This window comes from Vigna unguiculata, chromosome 5, assembly GCF_004118075.2.
Source record: "Vigna unguiculata cultivar IT97K-499-35 chromosome 5, ASM411807v1, whole genome shotgun sequence".
In the NCBI taxonomy this organism is placed as follows: domain Eukaryota; kingdom Viridiplantae; phylum Streptophyta; class Magnoliopsida; order Fabales; family Fabaceae; genus Vigna; species Vigna unguiculata.
In genome coordinates, this window is record NC_040283.1 from 42,781,522 (window position 1) to 42,801,567 (window position 20,046).

General features: G+C 34.6%; 2 protein-coding genes and 1 long non-coding RNA gene across 3 annotated transcripts; all 3 read right to left on the reverse strand.

Moving 5' to 3' along the window:
• Positions 1-510: 510 nt before the first annotated feature.
• LOC114185934 lies at positions 511-1,617 on the reverse strand. The gene is made up of 2 exons (XR_003604932.1): positions 1,177-1,617; positions 511-1,098 (listed from the first exon to the last, which is right to left on the reverse strand). It is a non-coding gene; the product is annotated as an uncharacterized LOC114185934 (long non-coding RNA).
• Positions 1,618-4,930: 3,313 nt separating this feature from the next.
• On the reverse strand, positions 4,931-12,368 carry LOC114184747 (NAC domain-containing protein 40-like). The gene is made up of 6 exons (XM_028072058.1): positions 11,819-12,368; positions 10,489-10,742; positions 10,027-10,329; positions 9,599-9,944; positions 7,902-8,065; positions 4,931-5,418 (listed from the first exon to the last, which is right to left on the reverse strand). The coding sequence occupies exons 1-6, from the start codon at positions 12,006-12,008 to the stop codon at positions 5,251-5,253; spliced, it is 1,425 nt and encodes a 474-aa protein (XP_027927859.1). The 5' UTR covers positions 12,009-12,368; the 3' UTR covers positions 4,931-5,250.
• A 3,939-nt stretch (positions 12,369-16,307) lies between these two features.
• On the reverse strand, positions 16,308-17,713 carry LOC114186254 (F-box protein At2g27310-like). The gene has a single exon (XM_028074298.1). The coding sequence runs from the start codon at positions 17,552-17,554 to the stop codon at positions 16,568-16,570; it is 987 nt and encodes a 328-aa protein (XP_027930099.1). The 5' UTR covers positions 17,555-17,713; the 3' UTR covers positions 16,308-16,567.
• Positions 17,714-20,046: the final 2,333 nt, after the last annotated feature.

A 20,046-nucleotide genomic window follows, 5' to 3' on the forward strand; every position in this document is an offset into this window, starting at 1 on the left:
ACAATATTTTTATGTAGGCTTTTCGATCCACTAGTGCAAAAATACATTTTTAAAACATTTAGATCATTAATGAACCTTGCGAATGTAATGTATTTATTTTACAAAGTGATTGTTTCTATCTACTTTATATGAAACCAGATACAAAAAATTCATTTGTTAAAAACTTTGTGTGAGTGTCAATATGTGAATTCTTCGTCAAAACGGTAATGGATTCCAACAATATCCACGGAGACATGTTGATTGTGTCATCTCAAAATGCAATGAAGGACTAAAATTTTAGTAACCCAACAATATTTTTATGTAGGCTTTTCAGTCCACTAGTGCAAAAATATATTTTTACAACATTAGATAATAAATGAACCTTGCGAATTTAATGTATTTATTTTACGAAGTGACTGTTTCTATCTACTCTATATGAAATCAGATACAGAAAATTCATTTGTTAATAGCTTTCAAGAAATATAGTTGAATATTTAGAGAAACAGAAAACAACCATTTGAAAGTTAAAAATGATAGTAACTATAATGTCCCTTAAATTTCATTTAGACATCTATACAAAACTCTGAAACTTATTTAATACGCTACCCTACAAAGAAAATTACATGGAACCATGTAAACAAGCAGTATTATTGAAATCCTAAACATGCGTAAGGAATTTTATTTTTACATGTAATTTTCTTCTATAACAGAACAAAACAAATCTTATATGTATGTTGTATGTATTTAACCACCCTCACTAGCTAGAACTTGGTGGTTGTTTGGTTGGTGTTTTGGTTGTTATTAAGAAAATGAAGCAACACAGTACTCTTGCACCTGGGGCATTTGGGGTTGGGGTCATCCTTTGAGAACAAAACATACATGAGGCATCGAAGACAACCTACAAGGAGCATCGATCTTATCTCTTCATTAGTCTCTGAAGACACGCATGACTCAGGATCCGATGAATACAAACACAATGGTGACGATGATGACGGGTTCGCTAATGATGAGTTTGCAGTTGTTGGTGGGGACAAGCTCAGCTCAAATTCCAGCTTAGCACTCCTTCCTCTTTCATTACTCATCTCTGTCCTTTCTTAACAAACAAATCTCCAAATAGATCTATAACAACATAGAAGTGTAAGAGATGAAAGTTTTATTCATATGAAAGTACAATATAGAAGTTCTAGATTCACTTACAATAAGATAATTAAAATAAATTGGTATGATGATGATGAGTCTGAAATAATGATTGAAAAGAAGCACAGGACAAGCCCAGAAGAATCAGACAGCTAGGTTTATTGTGTTTGATATAACATGTCCAAAACAGCCATGCATATATATATATATATTGCAGCAAGCAGCAAAAGGGTTGGTTTTTCTAGAGGATGTGTTTGACCTGAAATGTCAAATTTAATTATTGTGGTTAGTGAAGGAGCCAACCGTAAGATAGAAAATTATAACAACGAAGGTTGCAGGAACATGAACAGGATTAAAAACAGGTCTGGTATATCATGTGAATTCAATGGAATTTGGCTGCGAAAGATACTGTTCCATCGATGTGAAAGCTGCATGTTTATCCTCTTACTATTCCTCTTCTTTGATCCAATTAACACACGAGAAAAAAAGGGATTTCTTACACGCCTGTTTGTTTAATTATGAGGATAGATTGAAAAGTCTCCGATTCGTATTTATTCATTTCATTGAATAAAGATTGGTTTGGGCACATTGAATCAGAAAAGCTGTTTGGTCCATACAATCCACAGGATATTTTCGTTTGGTGAAGCCGATTGGATCCATAAATTGCCAAATTTGACTATTCCTTGCGTATAGTTGAACAGTTGAACAAACTATAAACATCGTCAGATCCAAATTTAATATTACATTTTAATTCAATCATGTGTGGGAGCTGTCAGGTTACAAACACTTACAGTAACGTCCAGGTCTCATTTGCAGTTCATATTCCCTACTGAGTTTTTAGTCTAATGCTTATTTATTGGTTCAACAATCATTTTTTTTTACTTACCGTTCAAATTTCTATCTATCATTGTATTCTTACTTTTCAAAAAACAAAACTTGTATTAATCTCTGCAGAGGTTAAGTTTTTGTTTTGTGTTGTTTCCATATGAATGTTTTAATGATCAACTACTGCTACGTACAGAACATAAATATTGGTGTCAGTTTTCGATTACTCCATCTGTCCGAATCGTAGACCATTTATAGATTGGGTTGGTGTGGCACTTGATGCCTCTTATCTTGCTCTTTCTCTTTGTCTTACCTTTGTTAGGGTTTTCCCTGTCTCTCTTCTTAAATGCATTTTCTTTCACTGTCAAAACAGCAAATGAATCCCCAAGCTTGTAAGCACATATATTTACCACAACTACTGTTTATTTGATTAAGTATTTGCAAATTTCATTTAGTTATCATTTGAATTGTGTTAGAAAATGCTGCAGTTTATGACTTTTTTTCAATATTAAAAGCAAGTTAATGTCAATGAATACAAGATTTTGTGGCAAACATTGTATCTTTGACCAAAGAAACACAGACATAGATGGATATAAAGAATCTAATCACGGGATATTTCTCTCTTTCGGCGCAGATTAATTTCCTTCATGTGATTAAGCGTTTTCCTAATTTTTAATCAATAAAATGAAACCATAGTTATTTTCCGTGGGAAAACTCTCATACCATTAAAAACTGTTGATACCAAGAATCATTAAAAATCTCAAAGCAAATTATGGTTTGAAACTTGAATTGGTCGATATAACAGCTTGGAGGAAGTAGAAAGCATAAAGTCTAAAGAAACCAGACTCAGTTGTTATATATAAATAGAAAAATAATTTTTTGACTACTAAATTTTAATAACTTTTTCTTATAACTTTTGAATAATATTTTTTAAGTAATTTTTCATTTTTTTATTTTTTTATTCTCGATATTTTAAAATCACTTAAAATATGATATCTCATATTGTAAAAAAAAAATTATCAACATTTAATAGTCAAAATATCATTGTGAATGTAAATAACATGTCAGATACGTCTCTTTGTCAAACTAATAGAAATCGTTGAGTTTTATTTACTTTGTTTGTTCACACTGTTCTCTGTATTTCAACTAATGCTTGTGTGATTATAACTGGTCGAAAGGTGGTTGAATGTTTGACTTTTAGTATTTTTCAAGTAGAAATCTGATTTGAAAAAAACAACTTTGTTCTGGTTTTCATGACACTGTTATGCATTGCGATTTCTCACTGTTTCCCTTAAAACTTTGATTTATGTTATCTTAATAGGTTTGAAGATTCAAGCTTGGAAGAAAATCTCTCAGTATTCAATGCAGTCACTGTCATCATTATCATATTTTATGTTTTGTACAATATTTTGCTCGAGGATGCCCAATTGGGCTTTCCTAGCCCAACCTAGCCCGTTTAGAAGTAACAGAAAACCATTAGACCAAATAGATGTAATTATATTTGGGCCTACATTTTCTGGAATTAATCTAACCCATCATGGTAGACTAATACTTCTTAATACATAAATTTCTTAATGGGAATTAAGCGAATTAAGAATTAATACATAAGTCATTATTAATGGGAAACTAAATAAACTCAAAGTTTAGCTAGTTTGACGACTTAGATATTTATGATACATTTATTTCATATTGTGCTTACAAATGTCAATAGCTATTAACTATACATAGCTTTCTCAATAATTTCAGGCCATAAATAATTGACATATTTGCTTTATGAATATACAATCATATGTAAGCAATAAATAATAATTATTTGGTCATAAAACCATTTCTATTTTGTTGATATTTAAGAATAATTAAAACTTCACACGTCAGGTTAAAAAGGAGATTTGGAATCCAAAAGCACATACTGATTCTTTCCTTTCCCTTTGGATAACATACTTTTTCCAATTATATTATTATACCAAACTTTCAGACTCCGCACATGAACTTGTAATACAAAATCAATTAAATGACCAAAGTACAAGAACTTTTGATGGTCCATGTTCAGTGAAAAAAAAAAAATATGCATACATTTATGGTCCAATATATGATGACGTGAGTTTCAAGATAACTTTCGCAATTCGAAATCAATTCTTTTTCATACACGAAATACAGAACATTAATAATGGCAACAAAATATAAAATCTATACATTTCATAATTAATTAAACATATTCAGTGCAAAATATCATATAATAAAGGATATTTAATTTACAGCGAGAACAGTACAAACTTAACAATACCGAGAATAGAAATGGTCTCCAACATATCAGTTTGGGAAAGTGAGTGAATCGATCTGAAAATATTTAAATATGAAGTTTGGGTTATTTGTTCTAAAAGATGAAAATAGAGAATTGTAAAAATAAAATTTCTGAATGATTTAATTGATAAAAAAATATTTTAATAGATTAAAAGTGTAATTTATATTTTTATTCTTATGGTTAAATTTAATATAAAATAAAATACATTTTCTTAAAACCAATTGAAAATTAAATCTGAATGATAAATTTATAAAATATATATTTAATAAGTGTAATTAATTTAAAATATATTTAATTGATTGAAAATAATTTTAATTAAATATTACATGGTAAAGAAACGAACCACCACGCCATGGTCAAAAGCACACACGAGCCACAATAAAAAAAGGTCAATGTTGTAAAACGAAAATTTGAGCTGGCTTCTTCACTCTCTAATCTTCTCCCTCAGAGGATGGACGGTGGATAAACTTTCGCAAATCATTGCTCTAACATCCTCTATTAGATCTCTTTCGAGTTTAAATATCGTAGATAAAATACTACTACACTCAAATTTGCTAAAGAAATATGAATTTAAATCTTATACATGAAACAAACATGTTGAAAATGATATCCCGTTTAAGACAGTCATTAAATTTATCAGTAAGCAGGAGGAACCAGTCATCACATCTAAAATATCACAAAAAAAGATTGACAAACCAACAATTTTGATTTCATTTTTTGGATGGGTTAAATGGGTCAAATAAGTCCGTCTGATTGATTTAACCGGTATTTCCACCCATACTTGTTAATAAGAAACGAGCAAACCAGTATACGATGATCATATTTCTATACCATTCAACAACTTTTAGAACAATATTCGAACACTACACTTTTCATTTATATAGAGTTAAAAATCGTTATTCAAACGAGGACCAAATCTTCTACAACGTTCCCTTCAAATGAATTCGGGAACAACTTCACAGGTTGAGCATAATGAAGAACATCATTGCCGCACTTGCTGCGTTTGCTTAATCCTCTAAAATTTGCTGTCGCTCAAGCTCCAGAATCCGATCAGCTAGAGGGCTTACAGTGCCATTTATAGTTCCATTGCGTCCTCTACACTGTTGCAGTTGTTCCTGGAGATGCCGCACTAGCTCATTCAATCTTTGAATATTCTTCTCTTGAACTAAAATAATCTGCGGCCAAGAACACCAAATTCAAGAAAAACATCAGTAAATATCCTATTAAAATAGTATAAGACAATTCTGTCGTGATTTTTGGGAGCTCGGGATAGGCACGTAATTCATGTTATAAATGGTAATATTGGTTCAGAGGTAGACTTGGGGAATGTGGAAGATGAAGAGGATAACAGAAACGAGAAAATGGGAACACAATTAGTACAAACAGGGAGGAATTGAATCACAACTGAATGGGACAGGTGACATTCAGGATAAAAGAAGACTGAGATTGGATGGGGAAGTAGAATATTTTTGTGCAAGGGTAAGACGGGTGGAGTGCACCGCTGAGTGGCAAGACAATAGCTGAAATTTGTTCTTTCCTGGTTTCTAGTTGATTTTCACCTGTGTAAGGAATTTGGCTCCGTTTATGAAAATACATAATGCTGATCACTTCTTAATCTCTATTGAGTTTGATGTCAGAGCTCCTAGTCCTAAGAGCTGAATGGTATCTATAAGGATGAGAGGTCAAGTTTGAAGCTTTGAAACGAATGATGACATGTACAAGGTAAGTGGCAGGGCTTGAGGTACCTTATTTCACCCATAAGATCCACATTGATATACTAGGCTGAGTGATACAGAGATTAATCAAATTTCAATCGATGACTAAGAGGTGCTTACTGACGTCCAGGTTGTCTGGATGACAAACAACTATATGAATCTGAAACGTAGTTCAGCAGACCGGGGGACACTGATGAAGCTGTATCAACTGGGGCAAGATTGAAGTTGGGTATCGGGGAGGTTTTTTCAGTGCGAAGAACAGATTTTCCAGTACATGTGTCAGAGTAAGCAACTACGTATACCATTGTTGGAATTTATTCTTTCCTAGTTTCTAGTTTATTTTCTATGCTGTGAGGAGCTTAGCTCCGTTTATCTCAGTAAATAATACTCATCACTTCTTAATCTCAATTATAGAGAAATTATAACATCATAAATGGGGTAAGACAAAGGTATGTGAATATAATACTAGTTACGCACAATGAAGATAAGCCACAATAAAACTACCTAATTTTGTGTCTCGTTAAATGTTACAGTTTCAAATTTACTATATAATAATCTTTCACATAACAATTGATCAACATACATTGGAATACCCAATGGAATGGTTGCAACATTATAACGAATGGATGCTCCATAAGCCAATAACAACTAATAAATCTCCTAAATGTGCACCAGTGAGTTTTAAAAATGAGACATTCAAAACTATGCCCATACATGTATCGCCGTACCACTCTTCCCCCAGTGAGTTTTTAATTGGCATATTGTTTCCAGTTATAATTGTATGAAGTACAAACATGAAGTCTTTAACACAGAATGATAACTTTGGAAGTTGGGAACCTCCAACAAACCACAGAAAGGGCATAAAACTTTCTGTCACACAAAGATGACTTGTATTTTTTTGAAAAAAAATTATATGGAACAGAAGCTGAGCACTCCAGATGAATCCAAACCAAACATATGCAGGAATTTACCAAAACTTCCTTAGCCATATGCAGAAGATGACAGATGCCACAACAAAGCACATCAACAATCAGGGGTGGTTAGAAAGGAAAAACCGGTGATTCATGGCTGCAGATCCAAGATTGAAAAAGAGCTAACAAAGGAAAGCAACTAACACTAGCTTGAGGGATTTTGAGTGAAGCAATAAGGGTTAAATCACTATATGAATGGAAGTGAGAGAGTGCCCATAGAAAGTATTCCACTATCCCTTCTTCCTTCCCGCCAATTCCTTTCTGCATCTTCTTTATACACACTTAGCTTCCAAATCTCTACAACTGGAAAGCACTCCTTCATTGATATTTTATCAGTAATATAAGTGCAGATAAGAATTGTACATATTTATGTTTTTTTATTTACAGGTTCCTTACATGCTGCTAAGCTCAGATCACTCATCTTGATTTCATGAAATTTATAAAATTCTGGAAACATACAGTCTCAACTGATTTTGCAGGGTGTTATTTTATTCTTCTTCCTAAATGGCCACAAGACTACATAAAACGATTCTTGAAAAGTCAACACTAAACTCCCCTTCATCCCTCGCAAAAAACCACCAAAATATTCTATAAAAAAAATGAGTGAACCAAAAATGGAACATGGTTGAGCACCTTGAACCCACCCACAATGCCAAATTCATGTACAGCATAATGACACGAATAGATCCAACCTAACACAACGAAGTACACAAACACTCATCCAAACAAATATATTACCGTAGCAACAGTAACCATCTGTGTTACAATCTCAACACCTCTCAGTGGGAAAATTTTCCTCACTCGACTTTTATAATTGAAATGTACCTCATGCAACTTCAGCGCAAAAAGAGCACAAATCAAAAAACTGTAGGCAGATGAGTAAAATAAGCACACCACACGAAACAGATGCTACATCAAACAACACAAGTTACTAGTTATATCAACATAGAAATGCAATTTAAAGCATAAGACCTTCTCCTTGACGGTTTCCTCAGCCTTAGAAATTTGATGCTGCTTCTGAGACACGTTGGGGTTGGAGTCAACATCGGCCACAAGCTGCTGCTTCCACTCGAACTGCGAGGTGATTATGAGTATAATCAGCAAGAAGACAAGCAACATGGGCCTCGACATGGTTCCTGATTACAGACCTAGCACCTGGTCAACATTCAAAGTCAATTACCCACAAAATATACTCAATTAGTTGAATTCGTGCTTCCAAAAGCTAGCATCGAAATTAGGGTTACTGGGATCGAGGAATCGCACAGAAATCATGATCAGCAAAGAAGAGGAAGAAGAAGAAGTGGAAGACTTACAGATGGATGTGAGGGAAGAAACCCTAAATTCATTATCGGTTGGTAACGGTTGGGAGTGCAGGGTTAGGGGAAATGGAAAAAGCAATTTGTCGAGTGAATTGGGAACAGAGGGAGTGATGCAGTAAGCAAATCAAATTTGGAAGTTAAGAGATTCTTTACCGGCAACGGCAAGAGGGTACCATAAACTGCACTGCACCTCGATCTTTCTCTCTCTTTCAACTTTCCACTTTTCTTCTTTCTCTCAACCATTTACGGAAGTAATTTCCAAGATAAAAGCCCTGATTCGTTGCGGTTGGGAACACCTAATTCTACCCTATACCGCACTTCTCAATATTCATTATGTATGTTCACACGTAACAAATCATTGAAGTTGAAAGAGGTGTGTCGATTATAATTTTAAGATATCAAGGAGTTGGATAAAAATGTGATTTTTGTTGGTGTGATTATAGAAAAAAAAAATGTTTATGTCAAGAATAAATTTAGTGTTTTTTATTTTTGGATTATCTTTTGAAAGAAGATAATTACAATTACAATCAATAAGAGTTAAAGAGACAAGAGTTAGACTTTTATTTGTTATATTTATTATTGACATATGGTCAAGAGTATGATATTGTTTTTTCAGTCAAAATAAAGAAAGTACTGAAAATTATAATTCTGGATGAAAATGAAAATGTTAATACCACAATTGAAAATATTGTGTATAAAAAAATCTTCAAAATTATTTTAAAAAAAAAACATAAAACATTTTACAATAAATAGATTTAAGGTATATATATCTTCTTATTTTGTTGCTTTATTTCAATTATAAGGTATTTTTATTAAAGTTACATTTTAAGTTCCTTAATGAATTAATAACAGATAAAAGATTTCGATAAAAGCTCTCGTTACTAATAAAAGCCTTCTTAACATTCAGATTTATAACCAATTATGTGTATTTTAATTTGGACATATAATATGAATGATTGTATAATTATGTTATTAAAATATAATATTGCATATTTATCATGTACTTACAAAATATTATAATTTAAGTTATCCCGACATTCACGCGGGTAAAAAAGAAGTAAAAAAAGAGTTTATATTTCATGGTATTCTCTTTTCTATCAAGAATTCGATGCAATGAAAGTATATAATTTTACTTTTCTGAAAAATCTCATCCGCTAAGTTTCTTGCCACGTGTGTAATATTTTTATGTACTGAAAAAAAGTCCTTATCTTTTCCAAATTCCCAATCCTCATCCACTACAAACCCCATCATTCATTTGTACACGAAATCTACAAGACTACGCTAATGCAACATGCTATTACGAAATAAGCGGTTTAACAAATTGCCTAAACTTGCGTAGCACTAATCATAGCTTACAACCCCTTAACATTTCGCTTGTCTGACTCCACCCAACAAACACCAAAAATATGAGAGTGAAAACCAAGAAAAGAAGCGCCACCAAACTGTTGCTTATTCCGGCGAAGAAGCTACTCTTTGACGACTGCATTATTGTGCTTCGGAAACCAACCACTGCAGGAGAAGAACGCTTTGAATTCCCAACCCTTAATCTTATTCTCCGTTGTGCTGTGCCTTGCGCAGGATGCATTTGTGCAGCTTCATTTGCTCCTGTGTGACCCTCTGCTGAGATTGATGATTCGTCTAGTTTTATGATATCATCCTTCAGTATCTCTGCATAACAATCCTCTTCATACACCTCCTGCAACATAACAGGTCAAAAAAATGGATAAATTTCTCCATGAATGTAAAACCAATTAAGTTTTCTATTAATATGTGTATACCTTTGCTTGATCTGAAGATTCTGTCAGCGTAGCTTCGTTAACTGGTCGAGGATTGGATTCTGAGACAGAATCAATTTGCTCATTGGAAGGAGAACCGTAACTGCTACTGCTCCTCTTGGAGCTACATCCTACCTCTTTGTCCTGCTCACAAACATCCCTTTGATCTATACCACCACCTTCTGAAATGGCACAACCACTTTCGTGTGAATTCACGGGATGCCTTTGACTTGAAGAAGCTCTATTCGAATGATCACTCAAACGGAACTCTGTGTTCCTCTTCAGCCGACAAATAACCAAAGAATCCTGCAGATACATAGTACAACAAACATACAACTAAGAATCCATGAATCTGAGTCATGTCATGTGACTTTTTCTGTCTTCACAGCTAGTTTTCTATAAATTCCAATCCTTAAAGGAATACGTTACTAACATTTCTCTTGGAATATTGCAACAATTATTCACCTGAGACTTGTCATTGATGCAGTACTCGTGCATAATCCATTCAGTCCTCTCCCCTTTAGGTGCACGCCCCAAGTGAAACACCAATGTCCTCTTTGTTCCTATAACGTTGGAACCTGACTTTACATTACGCTCTTTGCCGGTGGCCTTCCAATATCCACATTCAGTTGCCCTTTTACTTTGTGAACCATTTGGGTACTTTCTTCCACGGGGAGAGAAGAAGAACCATTCGTTATCTGATTGAATGAACGATTTGGCTGGTTTCAAACCAGTACTATATCAGCAAGTCAAATCCATTGGTGGCAGATTTAAACATGCTTAACAATTTTAAACTTTTACATGCTGTTTTTTAAATTTACTTAGAACATGAATATTGATTGCAAACAGACAAACTCAATCTACATATCTTGGTTTCTTTCTGGTTGTTCTGTTTTCACTTCAGCATGAAAGTAGACAATGACGGAGGAGACACATGTTTTTCATTGTTCAACCAAACACACGACATTATGCATCAAACACTATCAAAACCAAATCAAATTCTACAATGAGGCCAAAGTGCAGAAAATTAACAGTTGGTAGAATAACTAGGACTTTACAACAGAATATCGTTGTTGTTTTAACTATTTATACAAAAGAAAAAACGCGTTGCTGAATAACTTTTACATAGGGGTTTTTAACAATTTCAACACAGCAAGCAAATTAATTCATGTCGAATATGTGTGGGTTTTACATAGGGGTTCAACACAATGTATGACTTCAATTCCAATTCACGCAATGCAAAAATTAGGTGGAATGCCCCTCCTTGCATAAGAAAGATGTTTGTATTAGTATATAAAGTTGACAAATTTCGATGTACTTGCCACTGTCCTACTTACACACAACATAAACTACAAGTTTCACCCACCCCACATGGATCATTTTGATTTTCTATTTTTCAGCATCACCTGTGATTAGTCAACAATTGAAAAACTCAGCTTTCAATTATACCAAAACTAACTTACTCGCACGGAAATCTCCAACCTTATAACTCAGTTTTTCAAAACGAGACATGTTTAAAATCTAAAACGGTATCAAATCATCTACCAACTAAACCTAACAGGGTTGTCTTGTCTTGGACCCCATACGTCCATAACTATGACCAATACGCGTATGGAACTATATCCGACTTGTTACATGTGACATGGATATAGACATTAGTTAATTAGTTAAGACTAAAATTACACAACTAATTCTCCACCTAAGAAGAAGAAGTATTGAAAAAACAAGACAATAATCTAAGACACATGCAATCAGACAAAAAGCTTTGATTCAGAGAGAGAGAAAAAGTATTAACCTGGTAAATCCCAAGGCTCGTATTTACAGAGCTCAACCTCAGAAATGACTTGAACACTCTCTTCATGGCCATCCAACTTCTTCCTAAGGTAGTAAGAAATCAACTCCTCATCGGTGGGGCAGAATCTGAAGCCAGGAAACATGGAAGAAGCAGCGATGGACATCTGGGCTTCCCTGGAAACCCCTTCCATGATCCAGTGCTCTGTTTGTGGTGAAGCAATCGGCGAGAAAAGAACAAAGAAAGGGAAGCTAGGGTTTAAGGTGAAGGTTGTGCATGGTTATAAAGGAACAGGGTTGGTGGTGGAGGAGTTATTCCTTGGGGGAGGAGTGGCTCTGTTTGGGAGGTTGAATGCTTTGCTTGGTTGTGTGTGGCACGCAAACTGCCACGGGTTCTGGCGTGGTCGTAGAGCTTTTGAGAGAGTCGGCCAAGAATGTATGAAATGGAGAGGTGAGGTAACCAAGGTTCGCTTCCATTTCCTTCTTGTCACGTGGCCTCACATCATCATCTCCTTCTTTCTCTCTTCAAACTCTTCCACCGTTTCTTGCAATCAACACACTCACTTCTTGTTGCTTCTAGCACTCCTCTTTCAGACACTTCTTTTTATATTTTATTCTTTCTTCTCTCCTTCCTTTTCTTTACCCTTCATGTGTATTCAAACCTTCGCATTCCAAAACTTACTTTTCATACAAAAAAGTTAACCTCAAACAAAGGTTACTCTTTGCTTGCGTACCAGGTTTAAAATGAACAATTTCAACTTGGTAAATATGTCTCTCTCTTTTTCTGTGTCTGTCTTCAGAAAATACTGAATACACGTAACGTGACTCGTGAAGCCAAAAGTTATCAGCTTCTGTAATCATGCAGTGAATGACCGTACACTAGATAAATCCTAACCAAAATATGTATGGAACAGTTTTATGTTGTAGAAGAGGGACATTTTTTTGAGAGATTACGAAAATGTTTGGGCGGTGAGAACAACAAACATGGAGTGTGAATAGCAGGCCCAAATCCAGAGTAAAGCTCTGTTTTTTAGTTGGACACGTGATGTAGGTCCAGAACATATATAAAGAAATGTTGAAGGAGACTAAAGAGAAAAGAAAGAGAACAAATATAAAGTCAAACAAAAAAGGGTCAAATCTGATTCAGAAAAAAAAAAGTGAATACTTAGAAGAGAAAGGAGACACGTAATACAAAAAGCAGAAGAGAAAAAAGAGACACGTAATAGAAAAAAAATAAGAGAAAATTGTGATTCATTTTATGCTGTACGTACAGTTGTATGTCAGAAGTGCGTACGGAATGTTTTGACGAAGCCAAAGCGCGGGACCACAAGGTATGGGAGAACAAAATTTTTATCATTCTCTTCTTTTTTATTTTCTATTTCAAGTAATATTTAATTTCTAAAGATGCTTTAAAACATTTAGTTTATAAAAATTAATACGTGGATTTGTGTAGTGGATTCGCCAAAATTGAGATTCCTGAAGTATAATGATATTTTTAAAACCTTACAATTCAATCTTTTTCATCCTTTCTATGTTTATGATGTCCAACCCAACACATAACATAAAATATCTTTAAGAATTTCTCTCTTTTCTGTATGCACATCAATTGAATTTTTTTCTTCATACCTTAATTATTGACACTCTTCATCCTTCCCAAATCTTAATATTATAGGTATATGTATCTTCATTTAAGGCTTGACTTTTTCCCCTCACAAAACACATTTTTTTCTTCTCTCAATTTATTTCTTATTTTTGTTTTCCAAGTCAATAGTACTGTGAACAAGATGATTTAAATCTATCTCAGAAACTTATATCACTTTCGCATGTGACATTTATTTTTCCATTATAAACTCCTTTTTTTATAAAAGTTATTATTTTTGAATCACATAGCAATAACTTGATACAATATTATACATATTGTATCGAATGGGTCGGTTGTGTCCTAGTCAACTTGTCAACCATCGTGATGGTAAGATTAATTCAAAAAAGATTTGCAAGTTACGTGTAATGTCAATTAGTCAACCAGATGAAATTATTTCAAAAAAGATACACAATTATGCATTTTACAACGAGTGTGTGCCAATTGGATTCTTACTTAGTGTCAACAATTGAATTGTCCTCATAATTCCACCCTAAACTCCATTTATGTAAGTTATGTGTAACAAGTAATAGCCGAGCGATCCCCTTACAGGATCAGCAGTTGGATTATCCTCAAGATTTTATAAATAATTTGAATTGTGTTAAGACAAAATATATTGTTTAGAAAGGGGATTTTAAAAGAAATTGAAATTCTAAGAATTTACAAAAGTAACGTAAAAATTCTTCGTACTTTTTCCTCTTTCAAATTTATGTCTTTTCTTTTGTTCCTATTATCTCTATGAATTCATCTCAATTAGGATATTATTGGCCCGACTTTGGTTGAAACATCATCAACTTGGCTAAAGTGAAGACATTATTGATTCAACATCGTTTTTTCACCTAATGTCAACAAATGTTTCTTGTAGTTTAAAGTCAACTTGAATTATTTTTCGGCTGTAATTGTTAAAGTATATTTCTGTTGTTATATGCTAGTGTTATTTCTCAACTTATGTTAACAATTTTTTTTTACTAATATCAAATATGATTTCTTCTATTAATTTGATGTCATGTTGGGTTGTTTTTGAACAATGTTGATTACAACATAACTCAATGTTAGATCTCGACTAACATTGACAAACTATATTTTATTAATTCAAGCAGAAAAATAGTTAACATTGATATAAACACTAGTGCAGATTTGACATTTTACTTCGTCTTATAGGTCTCGGTTATAGCGGAACCAAAGCCTATAAGGAGGCGGTGGCATTTTTGCAATTTCGTCCAACTATATTGTTTCGGGTGTGTGCAAAACCGGTGCAGTAAGAGGTTTTAGGCCTCGGTTGCAAAAGAACCGAAGCTTATAAGGCAACCCAGTAACCAAAATTTCAAAAATGCCATCAGCGTCAACACTTTTGGCTTCGGGTGTTTCTGGACCGATGCAATATGAAGAGGTTTTTGGCCTCGGTTAAAAAAGAACCGAGGCCTATAAGTCAGCCAGTAACCCTAATTTCAAAAATGTCACCAGTGCCGTCACAATTGGCTTTGGGTCTTTATTGACCGAGGCCATAAAGGGACTTTAGGCCTCGGTTATTAATTGAGCCGAGGCCATATGCCCTATTTAGGTTTCCAAATTCGCTACTTCGCATTGTTCACCTTTGTCCCTGAGCGAACACTTTGCGCGCGGTGGAGGCATTCTCGTCTTCGTTTTCTCGTGCGGTGGTGTTTGGTTCGTCATTGGCGAAGGAGGCGTGCTCGCGGCTCACGACAAAGGCGTGATTTGGTGGTCACTCTCTTCCTTTGTCTACGATGGTGATGGCGGCACAGTGGTAGGGTTGCCCGCAACAGTGGCTTGAAGTTCAAGAGGTGTTGAATCTCTAGATCTCTTAGTTCTACTGGTTCGTGGTGGTTTGTCATTGTCGCATTCAGACCGTGCAGTGGTAGCATGGGTTGCTCGTTCAGTGTTGTTGAAGGTCTGGCCGCGACAGCGTTTGCCGACGATCTCGGTGGTGAGGACGAGCGCAACAGTGCTAATGGTGGTGTGAGCAAAGTACCCCTATGACTTCGGGTCCTCAGAGAACCGAGGCAGAAAAGTATCCCCTATGGCTTCGATTGACACCCGAGGCCAAAAACCACCATTTTTTGCCTTACCCCAATATGTCTCAGTTCTGGAACCGGGACAGAATATTAAAAACAACCGGGGTCAAAAGCCCTTACTGCACTAGTGAAATTAATTTCTAGTTGGTATTCTTGATTTATTTCTCTGTGAATTGCAAGATTGAAAATAGTAACTTTGTATATTGTCATAATTAAAGTGTTTTATTAAAAAAATTTAAAATTAAACCATTTGAACAAAAAAATAATTCAAATGCACATATTTAAATTTTTTACAATAGTAATTCCTTTTGTCCAAATACAAAATCATTGTCGAACCTAAAGTGAGACATATAAAAGTGTGACAGAAATGACATAGTCTATATTGTTGTTGTGATCCACCACTCAATAATATATATGTTTCACGTTCTAGTTTTCCCATATTTTTTCAAACTTCACACCCCATAGACAATACAATTTATTCATCACCAACTTGTAGAGAGTCTAAAAGTCAGAGCTTCAACCATAAATATCGTGATCAGCATAAAGTACAGGAAAAAATTTCTTAGTTACTGGCACATCAGTTCACGACTTGTCAACAGGCCCAATCCTAGTTGATCGAGTTGATCGAGGAGAAATTTTGCTCAACAGTCAAGAGTGACGCGTAACACGACAACATCATAATTTTGACCAATCCAACACACACTTACATGTGTTTTATCTGAATCATGAAATCATCATTTAGGAATATGCATAGGTTATTATATTGTTAACCGACATAAAAATACTAATCGATAAACATGAAAACCGTTAACTAGCCAGGATACATGGAAGGTAAAAAAATATGTATAAATTTATTTATAAAACGAATTAGGTGACATGGTATTGGTCAAAAGAAAAAATGAATTAACTAACCGGAATAAAATACACACGTTGTTATGTCGTATATGCTGTATATCTTCTCCCTATAACGTTTCTATTCAACTGTCTCTTTTTTCTTTTCCTTTTCCGTCCAAGCTTGCGTAGGTGGAACCGACCAAACTCAAAGAACAAACTCAAGAACTGTTTTTTTTTTTTTTTTGGGTCAAAAACCAAAGACCATGAACCAAAAGAGGGAAACGAAAATGGTGAAAGAGACCAACATGGCAACCATGTCCATTGCACTGTCTCTCCGTAGTTTTCTCTCTCTGATCTCTCTCTTCAAGCGGCAGAATTTATCGAACCTTGCTTTGGCTTCTTCGGGATCGGGTTTTCGTCGCGCGCCGTTCTCCATGGCGTCTTGCAAAATCACGAAGCTGTCCCTGCCGGTCACGTGTCTCCCCTCCGTGTCCTCCATCGTCAGACTCGCCTCCCTCACGTGCACAGCGCCCCCGGCCTTCCCGCAGCACGTGACCCTGATAACCCACTGGACCGTATCCATGGTCACCGCGAACAAAACCTCCAGATCCCCCGTCAGCCAGTGCCGCCGGGCCGCCACCGGCCGCCGGCTCGAGACGTTCGCCGCGCGCTTCCGGGTCGGGTCGATGACGATCCAGCTCATCCCCAGATTCTCCTCCAGGTGGGCCAGCCACGAAGATTCCTCATCGCACTTCGCGAATATCAAGGGAGTGGGGACCACCTCGTTGGGGTCGAGGAGGTCCACCCAGAGCGGGGAGGAGAGGAACCATCCCTTGTGGGTTTCGGTTGTGATGACGCGCGAAAAGACGGGTCTGCCCTTGTAGTAAAGGTCCACGGCGGATACAAACTCCGGCGGCAACCGCGTTGGGGTGGGGTGGGGAGGAGGGGAGTATTGGATGGAGGGAAAGGAGTCGGAAAAGACAGAGCGGTGGGCGGCGGGGAAGGTTTCGATGAGGGCAGCCGCGTGGGGTTGGTTGAGAGAGGGCCATGTGGCGGCGCAGATGCTCCGCCAGAGGCTGTGATCGGTGCAGAGACGGCGGAGGTGGTGGGTGGCGGAGGATGCGGAGGCGAGAGTGGGACCGTCGAGGCGATTAAGGATGTGGGATTGAATGATGTCGGGGTGGAGGATGGTGATGTCGGAAGAAGAAGAAGAAGTGGCGTCCATGGGTGGCATGAGAAGAGACTAAGAATAGTGAGTTTGAAATACTTAGTTGGTTGGTTGTAGTGAGAAGGATAAGGATGATGGATACGATGGTTTTGTTATATAGGTTGATGATTGATGATTCAATAAAGCGTGTTTGCAATGTGTGCATGTGAAGGATTAGGATTGGGATAGGTCATATATAGACTTGTTTTTAAGACTTTTTTTAGCAAAACAACAAGTTGAGATGAGAGTAGGGTCAAGCACTCTCATTAAACAAACTATCTCCATATTTCGCTTCTAGATTTCTTATTTTTTATAATTTACATACTCTTCAAATTCCAACTAAGGGGTCTCCACTCTCTAACACTTCCCTTATTAACATCTAGTTTACAATAAATTATACATTTTATCAACCAATTCCATTCGACTTATTCGTATAAACAATTACTTTATGCTTTACAGCGTGCCTGTTCTTTCTCTCTATATATATTTTAATTAAGTTGCGTGTTTTCTTTGTGCAGAGTAATTATGTTTGACTCATACCCAAAATATAAATATGAGATTATTTGCTTTATTGCGTATATTTTTATTAAAAATTGGAATTGTTTGAGTTAATTTTACGCCTCCCGTGCACAGAGTTAGCGCATAATCTGTAACGAATAACTTTTTAGCAGATTAGGTTCACAACTTGACAGAAATGAGATGGAACAAAAATATCCTGTTAATGATACAAATGTTTGTTTGTTCCTGCAACACATGCATCATGGTCCATCCAACAACCTGCTCCATCATTTCCCAAAAAAAAAAAAAAACCAACCTTATCCAATCTCACTTTCCGCCATCCAACTTTTTCCATTCTTTTTCAATTATATATATATATATATATATATATATATATATATATATATATACTTCATTTTATTTGTATTGTTTGTAGTATTTCGTTTTCGCTAATAATAATATATTTGAAAAAATATATATTTAGTTTATGTTCATAATGATAATATTTTAAAAACAACAAAAGTAAACAGTAGAGTTATTTGTCAATTTTTTTAACTAGAAAAATAAATATGTTAACAAATTTATCATTACTATTTTCTAGCGATTGACTATTTATTAGGGTAACTGAATTACTAATTGGCAACATAATATCACTGACTGTAAAATTGTTGGATATTAGTAACTGATTTGATTTCAGCGACCCGAAAATGGTAACTGATTTAAAATGCGGTAACATTTTGATGCGGATGGGATTTTAGGTGTTAAATAAATGAATCAGCAACTGAATTGGTGTGGTGTATATAACGAGTGCCATTTTTTAGTCTTTATTCGTAATTTGTGTGTAGTATGTATCTTAGTCAATTTTGTGACCATTAGTATTCATCGAGTTACTTGAAGACTCAATCGGTGTATAGTACATACAATTAACAAATTTAATCCATATTAATTATGCTAGAAGATAGAAGTTTTAAACCTTCTTAATTATCATACAAATTCCACTACTTTTCCATTTACACTTCTTTAACGACGGGGTCATTATAGGTTTAAATTATAATTATATTGTTTTAGATATGAGTAACTTATATTTAATCTATTTAATTAATGAAACCGTATTTTTCATAAATATATATATATATATATATATATATATATATATATATATATATATATATATATATATATATATATATATTATTCTTCTTTTTATTCAATGTATACAAACATCATAACACAAATTTCTTTGAGATTTACTTACTATATTTACTAAAAGAGCACTTACTAGTTTATTGTCTCATTATCAACATTTGTAGCATTTTTTGGAAAATTTGTCAATAGCATATACTTCAAATAAAACTTAATAGTTTCTTGATCAATGTATATTTCGATCACGGACGGAACTAAAAGAAAAAATTGAGGGGTGCCAAATTAAATTTTATACAAAAGTGTAACATAAAGTTTATCATCAAAATAATATAGAAAAAAAAAGTCACTCTTAGTCAAAGTGATACTCTAAACTCTTTCGGTGACTTGAAATTTTCAATCATTCAATAATTATCGTACTACTTGCTAAATATTTTTAGATCACGCTCTAAAGAATTTTTAAATTCATTACATATAACTCTAGAAATTTTATAGAGATCTTTGTTTTTTATTTTATTCAATTCTTGGACTCATGTAATTTCTCAAATTTAGTTGACGTAAATGCATTTTTTTCATTTTTATCACAAGTCTTTCCCTTGAAAAAAGATTAATATTTTTATTCTTTATCATAACTTTTCTATTATAAATTTATCACTCCTCACCTATTTACAAAAATATAAATTTATCATTTAATATAGATTTATTATCTTTCACCTATTTATAAAAATATAAGTTTATCATCGTAGTATACAATAGACAATTTTATCACAAGAATAAAACAAATTGCTTAAATAAGAAAGAAATAAAAAATGAACTTACTCAAAAGAAAAAATTGATATCCAAAATGTTTCATAACTCTTCAATTTTACGGTATTCTAATT

What these genes read in the sequence shown, in the direction of transcription:
- LOC114184747 (XM_028072058.1), bottom strand. Translation starts at nt 12,008, where the DNA reads ATGGAAGGGGTTTCCAGGGAAGCCCAGATGTCCATCGCTGCTTCTTCC. An exon ending in CGAGCCTTGGGATTTACCAG is followed by an intron (nt 10,743 to 11,818) that starts GTTAATACTTTT and finishes GTTTGAAACCAG; the next exon opens with CCAAATCGTTCATTCAATCA. An exon ending in GCATCAATGACAAGTCTCAG is followed by an intron (nt 10,330 to 10,488) that starts GTGAATAATTGT and finishes ATGTATCTGCAG; the next exon opens with GATTCTTTGGTTATTTGTCG.
- LOC114186254 (XM_028074298.1), bottom strand. Translation starts at nt 17,554, where the DNA reads ATGCCACCCATGGACGCCACTTCTTCTTCTTCTTCCGACATCACCATC.